Raw genomic sequence first — 26,302 nt, 5'->3', positions numbered from 1 at the left:
TGTCTGAGTAGCAATTATTGTTTAATAATTCCTGAGTAGCAATTATTGTTTAATAATTTCACTGGCATAACATCTCAATAGGATCGGGATGTAGGACAAACATTCTTTACCAAGAAACTTTCATCATCAATCTTCCATCCATTTATGTACACATGAATGCTTTTACCCATCTAAACACACGTCACTCTCTCAAACACACAGCACTTGCTATGGACCAGGATTTGTGAATAAGATACAGTCCCTGCTATGAAGAAGCTCATGGATTTAGTAAGCAGACAAAGAGGACACTCATTGTAAATTATACTATGGAAGAGGCAATATAGGAAGTTTGCAAGTATGATGCAAGAGCAAAAAGAAGGAATATCTAATACAGACTGGATAGAAGGAGATGACCTATTTTTTCCTTGTACTTATTTATTTTCAAATTATATCTGTATTTTGTTGGTGTATTATCATTGGGATTCATTGTTAGGTATTCATACATGCACATGATATAACAATATAAATTGGCCAAGAGGGGAAGAAGTCCTTGATTAATTGACACATGGGATAGAATTCTTACAATGATAATTAATCAGCTAAATAAAAAAGGTAAGGAGTCCCTTTATTGAATATCTATATATATAAATGTTTGACTGAACTTGGGCATTAGACAGATTCCAGGACCTTTATCACCACACGAGGATGTTTCCAAGGCAGAGATCAGTAGGGATTTTAAGCAGGGAGCAGGCAGGGAAGAGACAGGTAATGCTCCTTAGGTAAGCTGGTTCAGCTGCCTCCCTTTTCACCTTTGTGCTGTTCCTTCTCGCCTCTGTTCTCTATTTCTTTCCTATTCTTGTCAGATCCCTCTCTCTCCTTTCTTTTCCCTTTGCCTTTCATCTCCTCCTGGAATGACAGACACATTTTCTAGAAGCCAACAATGGACTACTTAAGAAGGTGAGGTTTTATCTTGGTGATGAATCACTTGCTGAGAATAGGCTCTGGGAAAAGACTCTGAGAATTTTCTTTTTATTCCATTAGAAAACTGCTGTTTTCTAAATATTTATAAAACTTCATTATAATTTGTAAATGCTACTTTGAATGACTCCAACATCTCTAAATTGAATTTGCAGGGCTGTTTATCTGTAATCTCTTATTTTGTATTTTAGAAATTCAACTTTTAAATCCAAAGGAATACACGTTTGTTTTAGACCTTTGGAAGTGGAAGCCATGCATGATTCTACTTTTCAGGATTTGCCACTGGTGGTATTTGGTGTGAATTCCTGGGGATTGTTTTATTCAAATACATACCCTCATTTCCATAGTAGTAAATCTTTATGAATTTTCTTGTTTTTCACTTAAATATAAAATATTTTTAGACTTTCATATGAAAAATAATTAAATTAATTTTAATAGTTTCAATATTTCCTTGCATACATGTTCTATAATGTGATTAATATCCTCACTATTGACTGACACTCTTCAATGTTGTACTACATGTGTATGTGTGAATGTGGGTATATATTTTTTCTTTGCTAATGTGCCTAGAAATAGATTTTTACATTTGAGATTTTCAAAAATATTGGCAGCATGTAATTCAACTGTGTATAATGGTAGTTTTTATTTCGAATCTTGAAAATCCTGGGAATTCTTATTCTTTTATCTGTGTTCCCTCCATCCCAATTATTTTTCTTTCCTGCTTGATTGTTATAACAAAAATAATGAACCTCCTAATGACCAAAGCGGCTGAATGTCAATCAGTCTGCTCACTGTCTACCTATGTGAGGGCTGCTCCTGTCTGAGTCACATGTGCTTCCCTCTCTATTTTTAAAAATAATCCTCTCTTCCTGTGGGGTTAATATATTGACATTTCTATCACTCATAATATTCTGATGATATTATTTTTCTTCCTATTGAACTGAATTCAAAGAAGATATTGTGTATTAATAAAGAAAATTTAATATTTAGAAAGTAAAGGAAAAGTAAACAAAAATTAATCAGTTCTCCCACATTCAGAAAAAAATCAATCCATTAGTACCATTTTATACTTATTTTTGTTTGTTTATTCAAAGATAAATTGATGTTGAAAGTGTAGACAGGAAAAAATAAGTCCAGGGATTAGACCTACATACAATTGATATTTAACTTTTTGTAGAACTACAGAAAGAACATTTCATTTGGCAAACTAAAAAATGCATCCATGTAAACTAAGAAATAAACATTTATTGATAAGAATTTAGGGAAAGCATCTTTGTATATTTCCCTATATATGCAATTATTTTTACAATAAATTAAATTGACTAAGTTGAATTAATTTATGCTATCAATGTCAATGTATGAGGGTGTCTAGTTCACTCACAGCCCCATTTATGGTTAACTCATCAATCACTGAAAAATCTGACAATTTAAGTGTAAAATAGTAAACCAATGCTATTTTGTTTCTTTAATGTTAATAGTATATTTACTATTCATATGATGATTGACTATTAGGATTTCATCTTTCGTATACTTTGTTCATTTTAAAATTGGTGTATATAGTTTTTCCAGATTTATAGTATTTTATTTTGCTGTTACTATGAACAGTGATTATGTATAACTAATACATATTGAGTAAAATTCAAACTTATTACAAATTATAAAATTAAAAATTCATCTGGAGTTAACTACTGAAATGGAAAATCTCACATGAGTTAGATATTATCCCAAAGGAATATCATATATATCTCTGTCTTCAAATGGAAGGCAAAATTGGTAACTGAATCAGACTCATAATTTCATACCTATGTATGCTGCTTTAATTTGTGTGAATCTTATATCAATAGAGCTCTTCAAATATAAGTATGTGTGAAGAAAGAATGACACAAAGTGAAACAGACATTATTCTCCAAAAATTAAGTCATACTATATTAAATTACATATTAAATTACTAACTCTTGAATTTGTTGGAAAAAATGAAACTGATCAGAATGTGACAGTGATGTTGAATTTTAACTGTTTCATAAATAGTAGTGTATTAATATTTAAGGTCCACTTTGCCGTTAAAGAAAAAAGATTTAAAATATTGACAAGGGTATTGTGGTAAAGTATCCAGATAAGTATATATGTAATACTAGTGTAGCAATAAGTATATTATCACATTTTACCCTCTTCCTCTGTGCACATACCCTGTTTATTGTGGTTATTTTTATTCTTAAAAACTGAAAATTTGCATTCTCTTCTCAAATCACAAATTCTATATTTTGCCTCCTCATTTTTGTATATAAATGGATTCAGTGTTCATTCAAGTCATTTACCATAAACATATAAAAAAATTTTCAGTCATTTCTTAGTTTCCTAGATTTCATGGCAAAGCTGATTACTTTTGCATTTTCAAAAAAGTTCCTTGGATAATGAAAATAATTGACTACTGCATTAGCTCTTAAGATTTTATGATAATTCATATACATGAATCCTTTTGATTGAAAAAGGGTACTGGAAAAATATTACCTGTGAGATCAATTATACAGACATGTATTCCTCCAAATTTCTGACCAGAAACACTTTTAAAAAAAATTTATTTTGGACGGTGCGAGGCACTGCTGAGCTGGGCCATGTCGGCGGAGGGCCGGGCGGAACTGCTGGGTGCCCCGGCAGCTTTGCGAAGCGGGTCCTGGTGACCGGGGGTGCTGGTTTCATTGCATCACATGTGATTGTCTCTTTAGTAGAAGATTATCCAAATTATATGATCATAAATCTAGACAAGCTGGATTACTGTGCAAGCTTAAAGAATCTTGAAACCATTTCTAACAAACAAAACTACAAATTCATACAGGGTGACATTTGTGATTCTCACTTTGTGAAGCTGCTTTTTGAAACAGAGAAAATAGATATAGTACTACATTTTGCTGCACAAACACATATCTGTCATTTGTCCGGGCCTTTGAGTTTACATATGTTAATGTTTATGGCACTCACGTTTTGGTAAGTGCTGCTCATGAAGCCAGAGTGGAGAAGTTTATTTACTTCAGCACAGATGAAGTATATGGAGGCAGTCTTGATAAGGAATTTGATGAATCATCACCCAAACAACCTATGAATCCTTACGCATCATCCAAAGCAGCTGCTGAGTGTTTCGTACAGTCTTACTGGGAACAATACAAGTTTCCATTTGTCATCACAAGAAGCAGTAATGTTTATGGACCTCATCAATATCCAGAAAAGGTCATTCCAAAATTTATATCTTTACTGCAACACAACAGGAAATGCTGCATTCATGGATCAGGGCTTCAAACAAGAAATTTCCTTTATGCTACTGATGTAGTAGAAGTCTTTCTTACTGTCCTCCAAAAGGGAAAACCAGGTGAAATTTACAACATTGGAACCAATTTTGAAATGTCAGTTGTCCAGCTTGCCAAAGAACTAATCCAACTGATCAAAGAAAACAATTCAGAGTCTGAAATGGAAAATTGGGTTGTTTATGTTAATGATAGACCTACCAATGATATGAGGGATCCAATGAAGTCAGAAAAAATTCATGGATTAGGATGGAAACCTAAAGTGCCTTGGAATGAAGGAATAAAGAAAACAATTGAGTGGTACAGAGAGAATTTTCACAACTGGAAGAATGCAGAAAAGGCACTAGAACCCTTTCCTGTATAGTCAGCATTTATATACTCGGCGTAGTTTTCAGAGAAGAAGAAAATTATCCTACCTCAACAAGTGGTATGAAATCAAGTGACCAAATGAAGTGCCCTCTTTTCATTTGGAATTAGATTCATCATTTTTTGTATTAAATTCAAATGCAAAGTGCCTCGGTCTTTGGAAGAGTTTTGATTGGCACAGGATTTAATTATCAGAATCCTCTCAGAAAACATCTCCTGGAAATTAGGAAATAGTAGGCATAGACTATCTAGGGGTGGGCCAGGAGGGAGGCTCCTGGTTCTGAGAACAAAGTCAGGTAGCAGCAGTAGGTGGATGGCAGCCTTGACTGGCTTGGAACTCATTTGGCTTCCCAGCCTTTGCCAGTGCCTAGAAAGTCTTCCAAGTTCTCATTTATAGGCAAAGTAGGAGAGTATTGTGCTATAATTCAGCTTTTTCTCAAGATATGATATTGTGCTATAATTGCTTTAAAAATGGAACAAAATGGAAGCATATCTAGCACTTTTTAACTTTGGATAATTTTGTAAAATTAAGTAAAATGCTTTTTAAAAAAGGATATAAAATTTTTGTATTTTCAAAATCAGTTGTTGACCCATATATAACCTGTATCAGGGAAATTTTATCATGTATTTACTGTTTATAATTATTTTATTTATAAAATCAGTATTTTAATGTATTTAATGTAGAATGAGACATTTTTAAGTAATGTATATTTTTATTTTGCTTTAGAGCAATTTAAAAAAATGCTTGATTATGTATGTTTAATCACTCTGTCCTAAAGACCATAAGATGACTTGAAAATAACTGACTGGACATCAGGTTGGGAAAGGGAGAGGAAGCTGATTGACCCTTTGATTATCAAGAATACAGATTTCAAAGCTGGCCACCTTGGATCACTGGACATATGGCTCGAGCAGTTTTCCTTTATGTGGAATGTGCTGTTGCTTGAACCCCAAGAAGCCTACAAGGTACCACTTCTTCTTTGTGGAAGAGGATGTAAGAAACAGCCATCTGACTTACTTTGGAGCGTGTGCCCTGGCATACCCGGATCATCAGACTCCTAAAAACTTTACTGAAGTGGCAAACCCCTGAATCATCATCAGGTCGAAAGTGAATTATCAGTGCATGAATGTGCTCTCCACCTCCCCTTAATCCTGCCTGATGCCATCAATGTGATAGATCCGTGTGACACTCTACAGGATGTTCAGAAGATTCAAGTCTCCCAGGAGAAGAGAACTAGTTCATATAGTCCTTAGGTGTAATTGAGTGCATCTGTCTCCTTATCTTTTGTGATCAAGCTGGAAATGTACACATTCACCAAATCAGTGATTGCATACCATGTACCCTCACTAGGAAGATGCTACATGGGCATCACAGCTGCCATGAGAGTTGCTGCTTCATTCAGCTTGCGGTTGTCTGCAATTGTTCTCCAGGATACCCGGTTTCAGCAGGGACCAGATTAATGAGATATATAGAGATGTGATGAGGACCCACCTCTGCATCCTTGACATCATCAAGGGTGACCTCATCCTCACCATCTGGAATATGCATTTTGTTTTTGATTTACTATTTGGCCAGGGGAGTGGCCAGTAGAGGCAAGGCTGTTAAGCTAAGGTCAGGGCACTGATTGAAAACCTAGGACCCTGATATGTGTATGGAAGTATTTGGATGGATGCCTTTAAAGATTTTAACTGAAGTTTTTTAACTAGTAAGTCCTGAGTTTGGTGTTGGACTTTGTCTTCTCTATACCTCAGGTGATAAGGTACTCATTTAGTTGTCACTTGTTTGTTAATTACACTCAGCTTTTCCTTTACCTTCTCTTCCTTTCCCTTCTGTAGGTACCAGTACAACTTATTAAAGACCAATCAATGCCAAAAAAAAAAAAAAAAAAAATTTATTTTGATTCATTGTACACAAATGGGATACAACTGTTGTTTCTCTGCTTGTACACAAAGTAGAGTCACACCATTTGTGTAATCGGGTAATGATATTTGTCTCATTCTGTCATGCCGGGTATATAACTCAGTTAGTAGAGTGCTTGCCTAGCATGCACAAGGCCTGGGGTTGATTCTCCAGCACCACCAAAGGAAAAAAAAAAAAAAAAAAAAGGAGCGCCTCTTCAGAGAGTGGTGTATACTTTGATCCATTATTTATCTGAAAGTCTAATTTTGTATAAAAAGGTTAGTATTTTGATATTTTGCAACTATTTTCCAGTTTATCTTTATTTATATAGTGCTTTTATCTTTCTGCAAATATATTGATTACATTTATATCTAATTTCATAGTCTTTATACATCCATGTGTATATACATACATGTAATATATTATATATATATATTTTGCTATTTTGGATACTAGTTTAATTATATTCTGCATATTTGTGAATATGGGATATTCTGGAATGAGTTTTTAATCTTAATGTTTGTCTAAATATTCCTATACTTTCTTTGGATTTGTTTCTCTTTTTAACATTTAAATACACAGTTAGCCTTTATGTTGATAGGCAAAGAACTATCATTTTCCCTGCTTTATGTTTTCTGTGCCCGTCATTGATTGACTGACACTCCTAGTCAACTGCTAAAACCACTATAACTATGTTATGTAGCTTCAGTGGGTCACCTTAGGGTTACTGTAGCTCTTTCATTCCATTTTTTACATTGAAGATTTTATGAACATTTGAAAATGGAAATATTGTCAAGCTATTATTTAAAATCCTTGATAGTTTTCTATTACGCTTAGGATAAAAATCAAATCCTTATAAATAGAAGATTCTGTATCACTAACTTGATCTCAATTGTCCATCCTCTTGCTCAATTCCTTCCTGTAGGTTTCAGGGTCTTTGCCCAGAACATTTCACAGTCTGGACTTCTCCACTTACTCTTAAATAGTGACTTTCTATTTGGTTCTGTCAAAGCAGGCACCACTGAGATGTCAGTTATTTTCATAGTACTCAGTTCTTCAGTCAGTCATCAGTGTCTTACCTACATTTAAAGGTATTTTGTATCTATATGCACCACTAGTCTGCAGATCCACTGAAACCAGAATCAATGTTCTACTTCTACTTCAGAACTTGACATATATACTAGTATGTGAAGTGTATACAGAACTTGCATATACTCATGGTGAATAGTAGTTGAATTGATAAATACACTAATTTTTCAAAATATGTTATAAATATTTGTAAGGATTTTTTTCTTAATTATTCTAACTTATAAAAGAATTTAAATCTGCTACAATATTTATGGTTATTAATTATTTCTTATTGATTTTTTTTTTTTTTTTTGGTTTTTAGGTAGTGCAAGGAATAAAAAAAAACAAAAAACAAATGTATGAATCCAATTTCTCTGAAGTTTCTGAATTTATCCTGCTGGGACTTTCTACCTACAGACCAGTGCAGCATTTCCTCCTTGCCTTCTCTACAGTGTTTTATCTCACAATTATTCTGGGAAACATACTTGTTGTGTTCACAGTGACCTTTGACCCTCATTTACATTCTCCCATGTACTTTCTTTTAGCTAACCTTTCATTTATCGATTTGTGTTTTTCCACCTTGGCAGTTCCTAAAATGATACATGATCTGTATTCTGGGCATAGAACCATATCATTCCAGGGGTGTGTCATTCAGATTTTTGTCCTTCATGTCCTGGGTGGATCTGAGATGGTGCTCCTGGTAGCCATGGCCTTGGACAGATATGTGGCCATCTGCAAGCCCCTTCACTACCTGACCATCATGAGCCCACGGATGTGCAGTTTGCTCCTGTCTGGTGCTTGGCTTATTGGTATCATTCACTCGGTGATTCAGTTAGCTTTTGTTGTCCATTTGCCTTTCTGTGGTCCTAATGAAATAGATAGCTTTTACTGTGATCTTCCCTGGTTTATCAAACTGGCCTGCTCAGACACTTACAGCATGGAGTTCATGGTGACTGCCAACAGTGGGTTCATTTCCTTAGGCACCTTCTTCTTGCTGATCATCTCCTATATCCTCATCCTGTTCAGTGTATGGAAACGCCCTTCAGGTGGCTTGTCCAAGGCCCTCTCTACCCTTTCAGCTCACATCTCTGTGGTGGTTTTGTTTTTTGGACCGTGCATCTTTGTTTATATGTGGCCATTTCCCACAGTGCCAGTGGATAAGTTTCTTGCCATTGTGGACTTTCTGATCACACCCATCCTGAATCCTGCCATTTACACCATGAGGAACAAAGATATGAAACGGGCAATGAGGAGACTGACTAGTCAGCTCCTGGGTATGAAAGAGGAAAATCTCCAAATAACTTATAGGTGCTCATGTAGTACTTTTTAAAAATATGGTCTTCTGTAAACATAGGTGTTTAAAAGGCTCTGCTGTCTTGAGAGATATTTTTGTTCCTTCTCCAGCAGCCTGAAACCTGTTTATTTGAAGTTAATAACCAAGAAAGTGGTTATATATATTTAATCGGTTATCTATATTTTATTGTACATATAAATTATTGAGTTCATAACACTTTTTTGTGTGAGCCACCTTTTGATTAATTTAGGGAAAAACTAAAAACTTTCATGAATATCAATCTACTGTGTTGTTGGGACTAATGACATGTTAACTAACTCAGGCTGACTCCTTACTCCCTGGCGAGTGAGCAAGATCAAGGCCTCAAAGGCGGTTTCAATAGTTAATGACGATGAATCCCACCATCAGGGATTGGTTAACAACAGTTCCCCTAACGTGATCAGCTCGTGCTTGCCATATAGTCCAATGGGACTCTCGCCTGAGTGAACCCCCTGCCTTGCTGACCTTTAAGCTGATTGGTTCCGCCTAACCCCACCCTACATAAAAGCTGTGTGATTTCCTCAATAAACGAGTTCCTGCTGTGACGGGTCTCCCTGACTCGTCTGATTGTCCTCTGCCCGGAGGGCTGAGTGCGAGTGGTCAGTGGGCCCTACCTATCCCGGTCTGACCTTGTTGGGGAGTGTCCCCTTCCCTTGCTGCTGGTTGAGAAGAGCAAGGGGGCTTAAGACCCCGACACTGTGTATTTATGTAGAGCTAATGGTATAAGTTTATATTTCCTTCTATCATTGGGTTAAAAAATAGTCTCCTGTATCTTGTAATGAGAATTGGTTCTTATCACTGTTATTTTTTTGTCAAGCAAAGTAGGTTCATATTCTATATTGATTGGGTTTGATTTCTTTTTTAATTTATAATTTATGCTAATAAATATTCTGTTACAATAATATAGTTTTTTTGCAAGAAATTAATTTTGTCTAATAAAGTAAGCATCGTTTAATATTTGTATATGCATAAAATAATGACATTAAAAATAAAGTAGAAGTATTTTAATTTCTATGTACACATTAATGATATGCCATATAATATTTGATATGTGTTTACATTGTATAATGTTTAAATCATGAAGGAGTTTATGCTTCATTTTGACATGACTAATAGATATCTTCTGCCTAACTGTGGTTAGAGACTTGGCTCCAAGTTTGTGCAAAATCACTTTTGGGTTTCCTAGTTGGGCAGAACAAAGGCTATGCTCTATAGTTATTTAGGGCCTATGGTTTGGTTACCTGCCAAATGATATATATTTAAAGCAAAACCACTCTTAAGCTGTATCTCCAAAATGTACATAGTATTGCAAGGGCATAGAGTATTTACAATAGACATCATTATATTCTTATCAAATGATTAAATCATACAGTTTATGTTCCCATACTAGTGCAAAAGAAAGAGAGAATAGAAATAGGAAAGACAGTGGAATGAGTCTGACATAACATTCCTTTGTTCATATATGAATACACCATGGTGAATCTCAACATCACATACGTCCTCAAGACTGGGATCCTAATTAGAGAAAGATGTACTCCATATTTTTATAAGAATGTCAAAATAGACTATGCCGTCATGTATAACTAAAAAGAACAAATAAAAATTTATAAAGAACACTAGTAAATTGTCTTTTTAAAGAGTTTTTAAATCATACTTTTCAATTATTTATAGGAAAAAAGTATATAAAATCTGAAAAACATGAGTTCATTGTTAAATGAACTTCTTCACTCTAATCCATCCTTCACAATAGTCTATATGTGTGAGATATGTATCTGATGAGGTCCTGTTCTTACTAATTTTATATTAGTAAATTGATAATACCACTTTAAAAAATCTTAAGACAAGATGAAGAAATAAAGTAATAATAGTGCTATGGTTTAAAGATGAGCTATCCCCCAAAAGTTCACCAGTATGGCAATGCAAAGAGTTTCAGAGGTGAATGATTAGATCATGAGATGTGTAACCGAATCAGTGGATTAACACTGATATGAATGAACTGGGTAGTAACTGCAGGCAGGAGGAGTGTGGCAGGAGGAAGTATGTCACTAGGGATGTCCCTTTAGGGTTTATATTTAGCCCCCTGGTGATCAGAGCGCTCTCTCTCTCTCTCTCTCTCTCTCTCTCTCTCTCTCTCTCTCTCTCTCTCTCTCTCTCTCTCTCTGTTTCGCCTTCCTGGCTTCCATGTCCTGAGTCACTTAACCCTCTATCCTTGATGTTCTGCCTCACTTCAGGCCTAGAGCTATGAAGTTGGCCATCCATGGACTGAACTTCTGAAACCGAGAGCCAAAATAAACCTTTCCTCCTCTGTGTTCACAGAACTCAGAGAAACACTTACATATGTTGATTGTAAAAGACATTGCAGTGGATACAGATAATAGCCAGATAGAAGAGATGTGAAGGGCAAGGCAAGTTGGAAGGGGCATGTGGCTCTAGATGTGCTGCCTTCTAGGACCCCCGGGTATGGTGAATTAACTTTGCTCTCATCCATTTTCACCTACCTGGAAGTCAGGGTGGGCTGAAATTTCTAATAATCTAATCAAATAGTAGATTTTCCTAGCCTTTAGCCCCCATCTTGCATCTGTCCAAAAGCCCATCAAAAGTCACCTCACTAGAACAAAAGATACTCCTGTGAACCAGGAAATTTCAAGGTATTTAGGAGTTCTGTGTCAGGAACAAGGTCAAACATCATAAAGTAGAACAAAGATTCTTCTAGCACCCCTATATAGCAGGCTATTAGGAGCTTTGTCTCAAGAACAAGGTCCTGAGATGAAACATTACAAAAATATTCTCCTATCACCCCTATTGCTCAGGAAATCAGAAGTTTTGTAACAGGGGCTGGAGGAATAGACCAAGATGTAATTTCTTATTATTTCACGGTCTAATCCTTGGATTTTAACCAGAGAGCACAAAAGGGTCCTGCAAGTCAGAAGTACGGGAAAATTACTGGAATCACATTCAATCATGAATATGTAGTTCAGGCCATCATTGGATTGTGTGACTGTGTCTCCTGGAGTAGAGGCCACTCAAACTTGCAGGTTTCTTTCAGTTTTTTTCAGGTTTCCTAAGCATATAAAGAGAAGTTGATGAGATCCACAGTTTCTCACTGATACTAGGGATGTGCCCTTTGTTGACTGGTTCTTTTATTTTAATCTGTTCTAATTAGTTGTACATGTACATGTACCATGATGTTTTTTATTACTATAGCTCTGTAGTATAGTTTGAGGTCTAGTATTGTGATACCTCCTGCTTCATTTTTCTTGCTAAGGATTACTTTGGCTATTATGGGTCCCTTTTTTTTTCAAAATGAATTTCATGATTGCTTTTTCTAGTTCCAGGGGTTTTAATAGGAATTGCATTAAATTTGTATACTGCTTTTGGTAGTATGGCCATTTTGACAATATTAATTCTGCCTATCCAGAAGCATGGGAAATCTTTCCATCTTCTAAGGTCTTCTTCAACTTCTATTTTTAGTGTTCTGTAGTTTTCATTGTAGAGATTTTTTTCACCTCTTTTGTGAGATTGATTCCCAAGTATTTAAATTTTTTTCTAGGCTACTATGAATGGGGTAGTTTTCTTAATTTCTCTTTCAGTGGATTCGTCACTGCTGTATAGGAATATACTTGATTTATGGGTATTAATTTTATATCCTGCTATTTTGCTGAATTCATTTATTAGTTCTTGAAATTTTTTGGCGGAACTTTTTGCATCTTCTAAATAGAGAATCACATCATCAGCAAATATTGATAGTTGGAGTTCTTTACCTATTTGTATACCTTTAATTTCTTTGGCCTAACTGCTTTGGCTAAAGTTTCAAGGACAATGTTGAATAAAAGTGGTGAAAGAGGGCATCCTTGTCTTGTTCCAGTTTTTAGAGGGAATGCTTTCAATTTTTCTCCATTTAAAATTATGTTGGCTATTGGTTGGTTCTTGATATTTCAATTGTTCTACTCTTGGGCTCTTGCTGGATTACACAGTCTTTTCCTACAAAAGGGGAACTTACATGCTTTCTGAGAAATCAAAATTGATCCATAACATGGAGGGGCCTATTAAGAAGGCTGTTCTCTTTTTTTCCCTTATTGTTGAACTTTTCTCTCCCTTTCCTACTCTCAACAGCCTATATTTCTCTATCTCAGTGGCATCATTCCAGATAGGATATTGTCCATTCACTTTTGAGCTGCCAGACACAAACCAAGTAGTTGTTTGTTGGCTAGTGGAAAGCTGCTTACAGAGCACTGTCCATGTGATGATTGAGCACTGCAGTGCCTCACGGTCCTCGTCCCTGATGCCAACCCAATAATGAGGACACGGTTTTAGAGAAAAAGTAAAAGAAGTTTTATTGCTTTGCCAGCAAAGGAGAAACAGGGGACTCCTGTCTCAAAGACTGTGATTCTGCCCATCAGCAGGAACAGAGGACTTTTAAAGAGGTGACTCAAAGGGTCCATTCCATGTGTTCTCTTCCTGGAGTTGTAAATCACTTGTTAATTTGGGAGACAGTCATTTCTGAGATCCTTTGGTACCATCCCCAAAGTCAGGATTAATTCTTTCCTATGGTGGTACTGTACTCAGGGACAGATAACTGCCTAGGGTGGGGAAGAAAGGTAATCCTGTTTCCCCTGAGACTAGGGAGGGGGAGAGATTAGGGAGGAGCAGGAAGAAAGGAAGAGAAAGAAACATGTCCATTTTAAAAATAAGTTGCAGTGGCAGAGCAGCAAGGATTATATGCAAAGCATAAAGTGGACCACTGTTACAATTTGAGTTACTCCTCAGAGAAAAGGGGTTTCCTGCTTGTGAGTGTAAGCTCCAGGGCACGGTTCAAGACCAAATAAAATTGGACAAAAGTGGCCAAAGCAAGCTTTATTGGAATTTGGCTCTCGGGCGAAATTCCCAGACCCCCAGGCTACAGCTCAAGTAGGGACCTGGAGAAAATCGCAAGTGGAACTGGCTGCCCAGAGTTTTTATAGGCCAGAATGGGAGGGGGTCCTGCTGAGTGACAGGTGGATGTGAAGGGTCAGTGGAATTTTCTAGCCCACTCCATCGGTCACCTTTGGCGGGCTGACTTTTGTCTCAGCTGCTCTGCTCTGCCTCCTGAAGTCGCCTAAATTCCGACCTAACAGTGAGCATCTATGTCCTCCTTGTATTCCCCTCATATCATGATCTGTATAAACCATTTATATGTGTCATGGAACTCGTGTGGGTAAGGCCATCCTCATTAGGTATTTCTTCGACATTCTCTTTGACATTACTGGTATTTCAGGCTCCCTGATCATTTCATATGCTTCAGTCAGATGGGCAGCTTCAACTAATGTCTCATAACAAGGTAGTAAATGACCTCCAATTGAAAGTCTCTTTTCCAAAATCCTTGCAGTTTTCTAGGATGGATCAGAACCTGACCTGGAGAAACACTTTACTTTTATTTATCCATTTCTATGAAGGATATTACAGAACACTCAGTAAACCAGTCAGTTAGAAGAGGGGCACAGGTCAAAGCATGTGGGAAAGGGTGCAGAGCTTCCACACCCTCTTGAGATGTGCCATCCTTCAGGAACCTCCATGTGTTCAGCTATTTTGAAACTCATCAAACTCATCTTTGAGACTTTTATGGAAATTTTTTATGTAGGTGTAATCGATTCAATCACTGGACCTGTATAAGCTACCATCAGCATCCCCCCTGAATTTGTGGTGTGGGACTGAAAGACTCAAACTTCTAATCTTGTCTTGATTTTTCTCCTGATGAGACCCATCCTGAAACTATCTACTCCTGGCCCAAACCCCATTGGGGGGGGGGGGGGAGACCCTTTTGTCTTTCCAAAAAGTCCAAGGGTTTTAGGAGCTTATGTTAGGAGGTGGATCAAAGACTGAATGTGTTACAATGATCCTTGTCTCCAATACCAATTCAATTATGAAGACAGGTTTTGAGAAAAAGGAAAAAAGGAAAGAGTTATTGCTTTGTTAGCAAAGTAGAAAAAAGGGTGACACCTGTCCCAGAGGCTGTGATCCTGGCCACCATGGGGAGCAGAGGATTTTCAAAGAGGTGATTCAAAGGCTATATTGTAAGACCCCCAAAAAGGAGACCCTAACTCTGTCCCACAGATTGACGGCAACCCCAATCAACCGCAGGAGGCGTCACTTGATGGAATAAAAGCAAGAGGCTTTTATTCCAGCGCGCTAGGACCGAACTCGTGACTTACGCAGGAGGCGAAGAGTTGAGTCCCTAGCAGAAAATCTTACAAGTTTATAAAGGCAGAAACCACACATCGGGAGGGGTCGCACACGGAAGGGGAAAAGGGGAACAAAGTCGCCGGGAAATTCCAAAGGGGTCTGGGTTTGCTGATAACATACAACATGTTTCACAATGTTTTACAACAGGGCGTAGATTCTCGTCAACAGTTTCTGGTAATCTTATATCCTGTGTATCTTAACTGTCTGAGCACTGTCTTGCTCAATTTACTCTCTGTTTGGGGCTGTTTCCTGGAACAGCTTTAAGGGCTTTGTTCCCATCACTGGGAGGGAGACCTTAGAGAGTTGAGATAAAACAGACAGCTTAAAAAAATGTCCATTCTTTCAATATTACAGGTGTACCCTGGGGGTTTTTGTTCACTTCTTAATTTAAAAGATAGCCAATTCTTACACTTTCTGGCTCGATGCCTTATGTCTGAATTATTTCATTCTTGTGGTGGGCATGTGTTCAAGGACAGATAACTCCACCTAGGATGGGGAAGAAATATACTCCTGTTGCCCCCCTCCCCCAGGTTAGGGACAGGGAGAGGGAGAAGAAAAAAATTACATATCCATTCCAAAATAAGCCTCAGTGGCAGAGCAACAAAGGTTATATTCAAAGCATGAAGATTACCATTATTACAAATATATATTTGACAATATCATGCTAGCACATGCATGTAAACTTCCAGAATTTCTGGGTTCTTTCCAATCTCAGGAGCATTCTTCTACCTGGTTCTGTACATTAAATTAGTTGGCTCCACCTCTATTTGTTCCCTTGTGGTGGGAGAGTCTGCTCTGGTTGAGTGCCTTTTGGCACATACACAGTTTATCTCTGTTGGGTCAGGTTGGGAGCTTGTGGAGGAGGGGGGAGGGGCAGCTTCCTTTTTATCTCCTGTTTGTCAAGATGCTATGAATTTTTACACTCCGGTGTTAACTGCTTGTAACTTTCAAGCTGGTGTCCCCTACAGCTGCATTTCTTACATCCCAAATCATTTTACATTTAAAGCTAAATACTATATTTCTAAAATTAATTACTGGGATTTTCTATTTCTCATGACAGGAAGCAGAGAGAGAGGCAGTTACACTGACCAGGAACCAAATATAAAACCCCAAGACATGCTCCCAGTGACCAACTTCCTCCAGCCACAACTTACCTGCCAATAGTTATCATCCTGTTAATACATCAGCAATCCATTGATTGGGTTAAAGCTCTTATAATCCAACCTCTTCATCCCTGAACCTTATTGTATTGTCTCACACATAAGCTTTTGGGGGATACCTCATATCTGGATCATAACATTCTGATAGAATGAGTGATCAGGCAAAAGGAGGTACTATTTTGGGGGCCTTAAACACATCTAAACAGTTGGTGTCAGAGATATCAATAAAGTGTCTTGAGTTCTAAATGTCACCATCTGTTGGATAGTATCTTACTATGTAATCCATAAGTTGAAATGCAAAATAGCACATTGTCATCAAGTAGAAATGGCATATGAGAGGTCAAATTTAGCAGGTCTGGGGCACAAAGGGATTACATGAACTTTTGGTGCTACAACTTCAACACCCACTCCTGCCAGATGGCTTTTTTTTAACCCTGTTACACAGGTATGTATGTGGGATGCTCCTTATAACTAGTAGACTGAAAATAAAAATTTTGCTTGAATATGCAGATGATGTTTGCATGAAATATTGGCAGTAATTAGAAGTGAAGGTCTGTAGTCTTGTAGCACCAATCAATAAATGCAAATGCTCAAACATTTTTATTTTGGCTGTGGCCAAATAAGACAGTGCAAAGGAGAAATTATACACATGGGAAGAAATTGTGACAGTACATTTGGTTATTCCCTTTGGCTATTAAAGCAAAACATGGGCCTATATTGATTCATGAATAATTGATAACAGTTTATTTGGATGATCAGGACTTAGAATAAAGAGATTAGAAATATTGAAGACAAATCCAGGAAAAAAATGTTGGTAGTAGATCTCTCAGAATGGGCACAGACTATCGAAATATAGGTGTCCATTTGAATGCTTGCTAGAAGGCGTCCATTGCAGAGGAAGATTTCTGAGGTAGACAAAGCACAAGTTTTTTGTATGTTAGCCTCTTTTTTTAAAAAGTTTTCCCAGTGCTTTCTCAATGGGTCCCCATTTGAGATGACCAGGGTTTGAGGTCCTGCATGCCATACCTCATATACATAATCTGGCTACCAGCACTTTAGTACCCATCCACTAATATGGCACAGTAGTCTGTGAAGATCCTAGTGGTAGGTTGATGATATTAGAATAGTTACATCAGGGAGGAAGCAGAATTTTGTCTCACTAGAATGCACATTTATTGTAGATATGTGTATTCTTCCTATGGTGATATCTCAGCTTGTACCAATATCCATTGGTTTAAGTAGTTTCTTATTTGCCATCATGGTATTTATGCAAACTTTATTTGACTGCCACACACATGAAGCAATGTGTCCAATGAATTTACTAGTTTGACCACATACATGATCACCCATAAACAGCTGGTCTATTGGAATGTTGAATGGCATAGTGATGAGCCCTGTATGACTCTCATGGGAGACAAGATCTTTATATCTAAGTTTTGGGAATGAAGATGAGAAAGTGGGAAAAGTTCCTCTCATTGTGAACTTACTGCCCACTTACAAAATATTTGCTTCCCTTCCCCTAACTTTGGGCTCTATTGGATTGGAGGGCTCTGTCCCTAAGAAAGGTATACTTCCACTGGAGTTGAAAACAATATTTTCATTAAATTGAAAATGAAAACTGGCTATGGTAATTTAAGCTCTGCCTAGGAACATTCATATACAAGTCCTCTAGATTAGTATTTGTATAGATGATTCTAATGGAAAACAGTCGGCTAATTAGATCTGCCTGTTTGATTAAAATGTATATACTAGGCTTGCTTGCATGGTAAAAAAATGATGAAAACATCTGAGTTGAGGACATTTACTACTTGGAATTTGTCATGCCTTGTATGCTACAGGATAGCATAATCTGTGTTTATAATTTTTATAACCATTTCATGAAATCCATACAAATAATGCTTAACTCTCAAGTTTACCTTCCAAGGACTTACAGAGTTATAAAGAGAGAAAGCATTCTGGGTAGGAAAAAAAAGGTAACTTAGAACATACAATGATGAAAATGCAATGGTTGAAAGAGTGTCCCTTGAAAGTGAATTGAGGCTGTGTCTAAGATGGAGACAACCAAATGAGGGACTCCAGTTCTTTATGACCATAGGTGACCAGGCATGTGCTTGAGAGGGATTCACTTTCTTCACGATAAATATTGATTGAGAAAACTAGATTGCAAATTACATCATTTACTATAATTAGTGTTTCATTTCTTAGATTAATAGAGATGTTTTGGTACTTTATTCTTTGCATGAGTTATGCTTTAACATACTTGGTTAAAAAATAAATTTTCTATTTCACTGTTCAGTGTCAAACAATAAACACTCTTGAAAGTAAAATTCATCTCTGAATTCTTCAAATAAAGCAAAATAAAGCTGTGTTACCTTCAAGAAATTTAGTTCCTATTTTGGGGTCTTATTTTCTGATTAACAACTTGAGCATCATACTAAAAGCACTGAAGAGAATACATATAAAATAACGACAGATCAGTCAGCAAAGGATGGTATCTGCATTATTTTTATTCTGTCATTTGTTGTAACTAGCTCCAATATAAAAGAAATAAAAATTGTTCATATGCTATCTTTTCATTTTGACATTTTTATTATTAATTCAAACAAATCAGTTTCAATCCATTGACTCTCTCATTCTGGAAAAAAGGAAAGAAATATTATTTATGACCTGCAATTTTTAGGAAAATTTTTGAAACGTCAAAAGAACTTACTTATACAGACCTTGAGAGATAAATTTTATAGGCATATGAATGAAAATATTGGCTTCTATGTGATTTATCAAAGTATTTTGCTAAGTGTCCATTCCACTCTAATATGACTACTGTTTTAAGAGATAACTTAGGTAAGCCATGGTCCTTGCTTCAGGTAGATTACATTTCAGGGTGTTTATAAAACTGATTAATAATTCAAAGTGAAAATATTCTTTGAGGTTAATAACTACAGGAGGTATCATTATTTATTTATTGGTTTAATTTTTATTGAATTAATGAAAAGCAAATAGAATATAGAGATTATTTAGAGAATATAGAGATTATATTCTATTTGCTTTTCATTAATTCAATAAAAATTAAACCAATAAGTAAATAATCTCTACCATTTTCCTTAGTGTTTTACCACTCATTTCATTCTTTCTCATTTGCCCCCCTTCATATATGGGTGGGAATCTCTGTTAAGGAACAAATAGTAATGTTTTGCCTTTTGTAAAGAGATAAGTGAAATTTGGAGGAGAAGTATCAATGTTTCTAATGGGATTAAAAGAAAATTCAAAAAATTTCATGAAGATGTAACTCATCAGATTGGATATAAGTCAATGTCAACTGCATTACACAAGTTTTGTTAATGTAGTTTTGAAGCCATAGGAAAACTAATATCCCCCATACAGAAGGGGTTTTAGAAAAATAATTCATGGTATTACATTTCTTTCTTTATGAATGTTGAAATTTTCTGATTTAAAATAGCCTTTTTTCTTATATCTGAAGGCACTAATAACATGTAGACACAAAATGAACATGCCACAATTCTCAACCTGTTTTATACAATCAATATATTGTCAATTTGAAGTACTCACATGCTTCTAGGCATTAAATATTAGCCTTGGAATCCATATAATAGCTTTTGAATCTCTTCATAGCATCTTTAATTTCTTTATTTCTCAATGAGTAAATGGCAGGATTTAGAAGGGGTGTTATAGCAGTGTAAAATACAGCAAGAAATTTATCCAGCCACGTAACACTGATTGGCCACACGTAGATGAAGATGCAGGGCCCAAAGAAGAGTACCACCACTGTGATGTGGGCAGTGCATGTAGAAAGGGCCCTGGATGCACCAGACTTAGAGCTTTGGTGAACAGTGACAAGAATATGTGTGTAGGATATCAGCAACAGAATAAAGCAGGTTACAGCCACAAACCCACAGTCAATGTTCATTAAAGTGTCCAGATTATAGGAATCCATGCAGGCTAGCTTGACTACCAGTGGCATATCACAGAAGAAGCTGTCTATTTCTCTGGGGCCACAGAAAGGCAGCTGTGCAATCACAACTAGGTGACTCATGCCATGCACAAAGCCAACAATCCAAGCAATCACTACTAATCCAATGCACTTTTGTAGATTCATAATGGTTGTGTAGTGGAGGGGTTTACAGATGGCCACATAGCGGTCATAGGCCATTGCCACCAGTATTACCATCTCAGTTCCTCCAACAAAATGCACAAAGAGGATCTGGCACATGCAGCCTCCAAAGCAAATGGTCTGGTTCTCCCTCAGAAGGCCCGTGATCATCTTAGGAGTCGTGACTGAGGAAAGCCACATGTCAACAAAGGACAAGTTGGCTAACAAGAAGTACATGGGGGAATGGAGATGGCTGTCATTGATGATTAGTAACATGATAAAAATATTTCCAGATACAGTCATCAGGTAAATCATAAATAATATCATGAAGAGCAAGACCTGAATATCCCATGAGTGGCAAAGTCCCAGAAGCAAAAATTCTGACACTAAGGACTGATTTCCTCCATCCATTTTATTCAGTGTGTCCTCTGAAATAACCTTGAAAGACAGATAGATTGTCAGTTATTGGGATAAAAAAGGGAACTTGACTTTTAGAATTTGATGTTTACATTGAAATTTAGCAGCTGTATCTGAAATGGAAAACTATAAACGGGAAGAAGAATCAGGGCTAAATATATTTGGTATTATGCTCAAAAGGAAAGATAGCTGTGATTGGCTTTTCAAGAGAATAACATGGAATCGTTATATAATTCATTCTGAGTGTTCTTTCACTAGCAGGAAGTGAGCAAAGAAGGACAGCAAGGAGGAAAGTTAAAACATGCTTGAGGTGTTGCTGGAAATTAACTCCTGTTCACTGGTGAAAAGGACCAGTTCAGTAAAAGGGACCCAGGTGGGTCCACAACAGCAATCTTTATACTAAATAGCAAAAGTTTAGATCATGTACTTGGGAAGACAATGGCAAAGTAATATTGAAATTTAGTAAAATGATTTCATGTAACATTATAGTTTCTCTGTAGCTGTTCTACATCATGAGACTAATTATGAGTTTATCACTCTAAAATGTAAGTTTGTTCAATTATTTAGATAAACTACATGAAAGGTCATATATTAAATATCTGATATGAACATTTGGATACAAACTCAACTATATACTTCATCACTAATTTAAAAAAATCTATAACTAAATGCATATTATTTAATCAGCTAAATGAATAAAACAATTTGTAGAGAATTATGTTTAACAAAGCTTTTGGGCAAAAATTTAATGTAAAGTCAATTACTTTCTGTCATCAAAATATATACAATTGCCTTTCTTTGTGAGTGGGGGATCAGGGAGGAAGCTTTAGCCAAGTACTGCAGAGAGAACATTCCAGGGAAAGGAACAGAACACTCAGGGTCAGAGGTGAAGCCACTAGACAGACCTTTAGGGAAACTAGGAATGGCCCCAGTGGAGGATGTGGGAGGCCAGTGGGAAGTTGGGAGTGGTCAGGTTGAAAGGCTCAAGGATACAAAGGATTTTGAATTTACCCTGAGGGCTTGGTGATGCTATTGAGTGATTCAAGTACAAATGTGACATAAGAAGATTGTTCCCTCTTTGTTCCTGTCAGAGGACCCCTGAACATTCCTCTGTTAAAGCATTTATTATAAATGCCTTTAAAAAATACTGAGTTCTGAGCCAGCCTCAGCAACTTAGGCATTTAGCAACTCGGCGAGACCCTGTCTCTAAATAAAATATAAAAAAGGTCTGGGGATGTGGCTCAGTGGTTAAGCACCCCTGGGTTGAATCTTCAGTTACCAAAAACTATCACCACCACCACCACCACCAACAAAACACTACTACTTTCATTTTCTCTAAATTAACACATACATGCTTAGAAAACCTACGGGGTGGGCCAAGGCATAGGACATGTCAGACATGTCCATCCTGCTATGCCTCTTACTTTCCAGGGGCATAACACGTTTTTCATTTTTTCACTTTTGCTTTGGCCCAGCTGGGCTTATTAATAATTTAAGAGGACCTACAAGGGACAATAGAGCATTTTGTTAGAGTTTGGAATTCTTATCTTTAACTCAGAATTTTCACAAACAGGGTTAATAATTCTAGAATTGTTAAAATTGTAAAGTCAAGGAAAGTAGACAAATTGCTCTTTTGGGAGGTAGAAAATAAAGCAATATAATGCTTTCCAGGTTTGTAAGTCAGACACAGAAAGATAAATGCTATATAATCTCACTTAAATGTGGAATCTAAATTGTTAAATACTTAGAAACAGAGAGTAGAATGGTGAATACCAAGGCAAGGGCTGATATTGGGCAAAGTGTATAGCTTCAGTTGGTCAAGAGGAATTAGGTGATTTGATCTATGCCACGGTTTATGATGACATAAAAATATAACTAAAATGCATAATATATGATTATTTATTTATAATCATTATAAATTATTATATAAATGATAATGTAAATATTATGCAAATTATTATTTATATAATCTCTAAATAAAATGCATTATATATATTTTTGGGTGGGTGTGGGTACTGGGAATTCATCCCAGAGCACTTTAACCACTGATTCACATCTCCAGCCCTTTTAATTTTGTTTTGAGATGGGGTCTCACTAAGTTGCTTAGTGCCTCACTAAGTTGCTGAGACTGGTCTCTAACTTACAATCCTCTTGCCTCAGCCTCCTGAATTGCTAAGAATGTTACAGGTGTGCACCACCATGTCCTGTGGTGTATTATATGTTTTAAAACTACTAAAATACAAATGTCAAATGTTGCAACATGAATGATAAGAGAGGCGATGGACATGTCAATTACCTTGATTTAGTCATTCCACATTGTACACATATATCAAGACAACAGATTATACCTCATAAATGTACAGAATTATTTGTACATTTAATTATAAACAAAATATAGTAACAAATTTTGGTTCTTCTTCTACATGTGATATATTTCTACAAAAATCAATTTCCATAATAACCCTAAAACTCTGTGAGATTCTTAATATTTATATTTTACAAGAAGAATCTTGTCCTTAAAGAACTTAATAGATTTCCTGAGACATTCACTGGGTGAGGTCCACAGGCAGAAATTCCAAGTTCCTCCTAGTGCCTGGTTCTGTTTCCCTTTTTCCTCAGATTATAAGTTTTAATACTATTTCAGTGTGAATACCATTTTGCATTGGATTTTACTTCTATCGCTACACTAAAATTTACCTTAGCACATAATGCTTTCTCTAATATAAAATTTTTATTCATTTATGTGCAGTGAACCATTTAAGCAAGAGTAATTGGAAGCTGCTTGTCAAAAGAACTGTGATCTCTCTACACACACGTGAGAGAATCTGAGGCAGAGCATTATGCTCGTGTGTGCATTGTCGTTAAGTAAACCACAGAAATTCCAATAAGAATAGGAGACAAGGGGAAACGCTGTGTATTTATGAAAATATCAGAAGCTAAACCAGCCATTTTCAACTATAAGATTAATAGGTGTGTGTGGAATAAGTACATAGATATAGCTACAAAATGATCTCTGAGTGTCACAGAGAACATGGAGTGACTTACTCAACATGAGTGTTCTGGAAGCTCACATTTTCTTTCAGTATGCTCTTTGGAAATACACTTGAGGTGACATCCGTTGTTGTGTGAAGATGGTATCTGTGGAAGTGCTTTCCATCCGCCAGACATATATTCAACATGGAAAGAGGTCCCTAGAGAGAAATTTCCTGTTCTGAGTATTGGACAGAATTAAGGATTTTTTTTTTTTTTTTTTTTTTACTTTAAACTTCTCTTGAGTACCTCTTTGTTAGGAGTAACATCAACCTTTGCATATACTGGAAAACATAACAAAAAGACAAGAAAACCTCATGTAAATCAGCTTTGGGATCAGCCTAGGTGTCCGTCAACAGATGAATGGAAAAAGAAAATGTGGTCTATATACACAATGGAGTTTTATTTTGCCATAAAGAAAAATGATAGTATGTCATTTGCAGGAAAATGGTTGGAATTTGAGAACATTAAGTTAAGCGAAATAAGCCAAACTCAGGTCCAGGGTCATATATTTCCTCTCACATGGAAGCTAGAGAAGGAAAAGGAAAAGAAATGTGGTGGTGTGTCTCATGAAAATCAAAGGGAGGTCTGTCCAGGAAAGGGACCAGAGAAAATCAGCTGTGCCTTAAAATTTACTAAAATTCAAACATTATGTGTATAAGTAATAAAGAAATATCATCTGAAAACGTGATTTGTAACTTGGGCTATTATAATTAGATTCAATTAAAGTTTTAATTTCGGTTAAAGACAAATCATATGCCTATATGATATATAACCTTACAACAAAAACCCTGATAAGGATGGGGAGATCTATGCATTTCTTCATCGCTTAAATAGGTAGATGCTCTTGGTTGGTTGACTGGTTTGTTTTAATATTATCTGTGATTACCTGACACCCTGACAGTTATGCACTTGTTGTCAATTATCAAGATTATTTCTAGATTTTTTTTTTAAATAGGAAATTTTACAGGCATGATGACTCATGCTTGTAATGCCAGTAGCTTGGGAGGCTGAAGCAGGAGGATTGCAAGTTTGAGGCCAACCTTAGCAATTTAGTGAGGCCCTAGCCAACTTAGTGAGACCCTGCCTTAACATAGTAAATAAATAAATAAATAAGTAAATAGGACTGCAGGTGTAGCTCAGTGGAAAAGTACCTCTGGGTTCAATCCCTAGGGCCAAAAAAAAAAAAAAATAAATAAAATAAAATAAAAGGAAATTTAAAATACAGATATTAAGGACATCTGAAATCTTTTTTTAACAGTCTTTATTTTAGTGCAATTGACCATATAATAATTTGCCTATATTCATAATGTGCACTTTTATACATTTTGAAATATGTATGCAACCTGAAAAGATCTACACAACATGTAGATCATGTTGAACATGTGCTTCAACCCCCCAAGTTCTTCCTCTCTTGATCACCCCTTTTTCCTCTCCATCCATGCCATCTATACCTTGTTCTTCTCTGAGTACTCTTGAGAAGGTGCAACCTAACATATGTAAACAGGTTTCCAGAGCCTGGGTTGACTACAATCTCTTCTTGGGTGGTTCTCTCCATTATATTTCTATCTGCTCTGCTGTTTTTCTGGTAGCTCCCAGTATGGTGGCACTTCCAGCACCCTCTTGGTTGCCCTCCACCAAGATAACCATGGTTTCCACAGTGTCCTGGGACACAGAACTCTCCACGCTGTGTTCCATCTCAGGCAGAGCTGCAGAGATTTTTGTCATTCAGACTTTCTTCCTGATCAAATCCTCTGTAGTACTGTCTATGCGTTGTGATAGAAGATCTTAATTATAGTTCTCTCGCCTTCATTAATGTGTTCTACATTCCCTACTTTAGGTTAATTAATTCTGAAGCTTTTCTATTTGTTTCTTATGTAATATGATTCTAAGTTTCCTTTATTTGGGAGGAGTTAATAATATTGTTTCATTTTAATATTTAAAAAAATTGAGATCACTGAATAATCTTATATGTGGAATTTAGAAATATTTAACTTACAAGAGTAATAATAATATGTGTATATATATGTACATATATATATGCATATATGTGTAATATTTTATATATACATATATATATACACACATATGCACACACACACATATTTCACAAAATATGTGATACTCCATTGTATAGAGTTAATTTCTAAAGAAAATGTTCTGGCTTGGCACTTGATAGATTTACGCCCTCTGAGCTACTTGTACAATTTGTCCTCTATCACTAAACTTCATTTATTATCAATACAAACATTCCAGGGTGAGTTTTGAATAGCTAGTTCTAGATCTGTTCTGTTGGAATAAGTTAGAGAAGACAGCTAATAGAAAAAAGGATTTCAACTATGTTTGAGAGAAAAATTTGCTCACAGATGAATATTTATTTTCTTAGGGGACAATTCGCCAGTAAGAAATCATAATAGCTTTTTATCAGCTGTTAAGTTTTTAATATTT

At 36.2% G+C, this 26,302-nt stretch overlaps 3 protein-coding genes across 3 annotated transcripts; 2 read left to right on the top strand and 1 right to left on the bottom strand.

Annotated features, from left to right (window-relative positions):
* Window positions 1–3,569: 3,569 nt before the first annotated feature.
* LOC306653364 (dTDP-D-glucose 4,6-dehydratase-like) lies at window positions 3,570–6,485 on the top strand (the record flags this gene model as incomplete). Its single annotated transcript, XM_079126366.1, is given in 3 exon segments — window positions 3,570–3,600; window positions 3,603–3,875; window positions 3,878–6,485. Coding segments are annotated over 3 exon segments (1,044 nt in total). The 3' UTR covers window positions 4,618–6,485.
* A 1,457-nt stretch (window positions 6,486–7,942) lies between these two features.
* LOC306653670 (olfactory receptor 4F6-like) lies at window positions 7,943–8,917 on the top strand (the record flags this gene model as incomplete). The annotated part of the gene is made up of 1 exon (XM_079126673.1): window positions 7,943–8,917. One exon carries the CDS (start codon window positions 7,943–7,945, stop codon window positions 8,915–8,917), a length of 975 nt encoding a protein of 324 aa, XP_078982799.1.
* A 10,962-nt stretch (window positions 8,918–19,879) lies between these two features.
* Window positions 19,880–20,818, bottom strand: LOC306653388 (olfactory receptor 4K3-like; the record flags this gene model as incomplete). Its single annotated transcript, XM_079126394.1, has 1 exon — window positions 19,880–20,818. One exon carries the CDS (start codon window positions 20,816–20,818, stop codon window positions 19,880–19,882), a length of 939 nt encoding a protein of 312 aa, XP_078982520.1.
* Window positions 20,819–26,302: the final 5,484 nt, after the last annotated feature.

Source organism: Sciurus vulgaris (genome assembly GCF_902686455.1).
Source record: "Sciurus vulgaris genome assembly, chromosome: 2".
NCBI lineage: Eukaryota > Metazoa > Chordata > Mammalia > Rodentia > Sciuridae > Sciurus > Sciurus vulgaris.
This window is presented reverse-complemented; position numbering and strand designations above follow the sequence as displayed.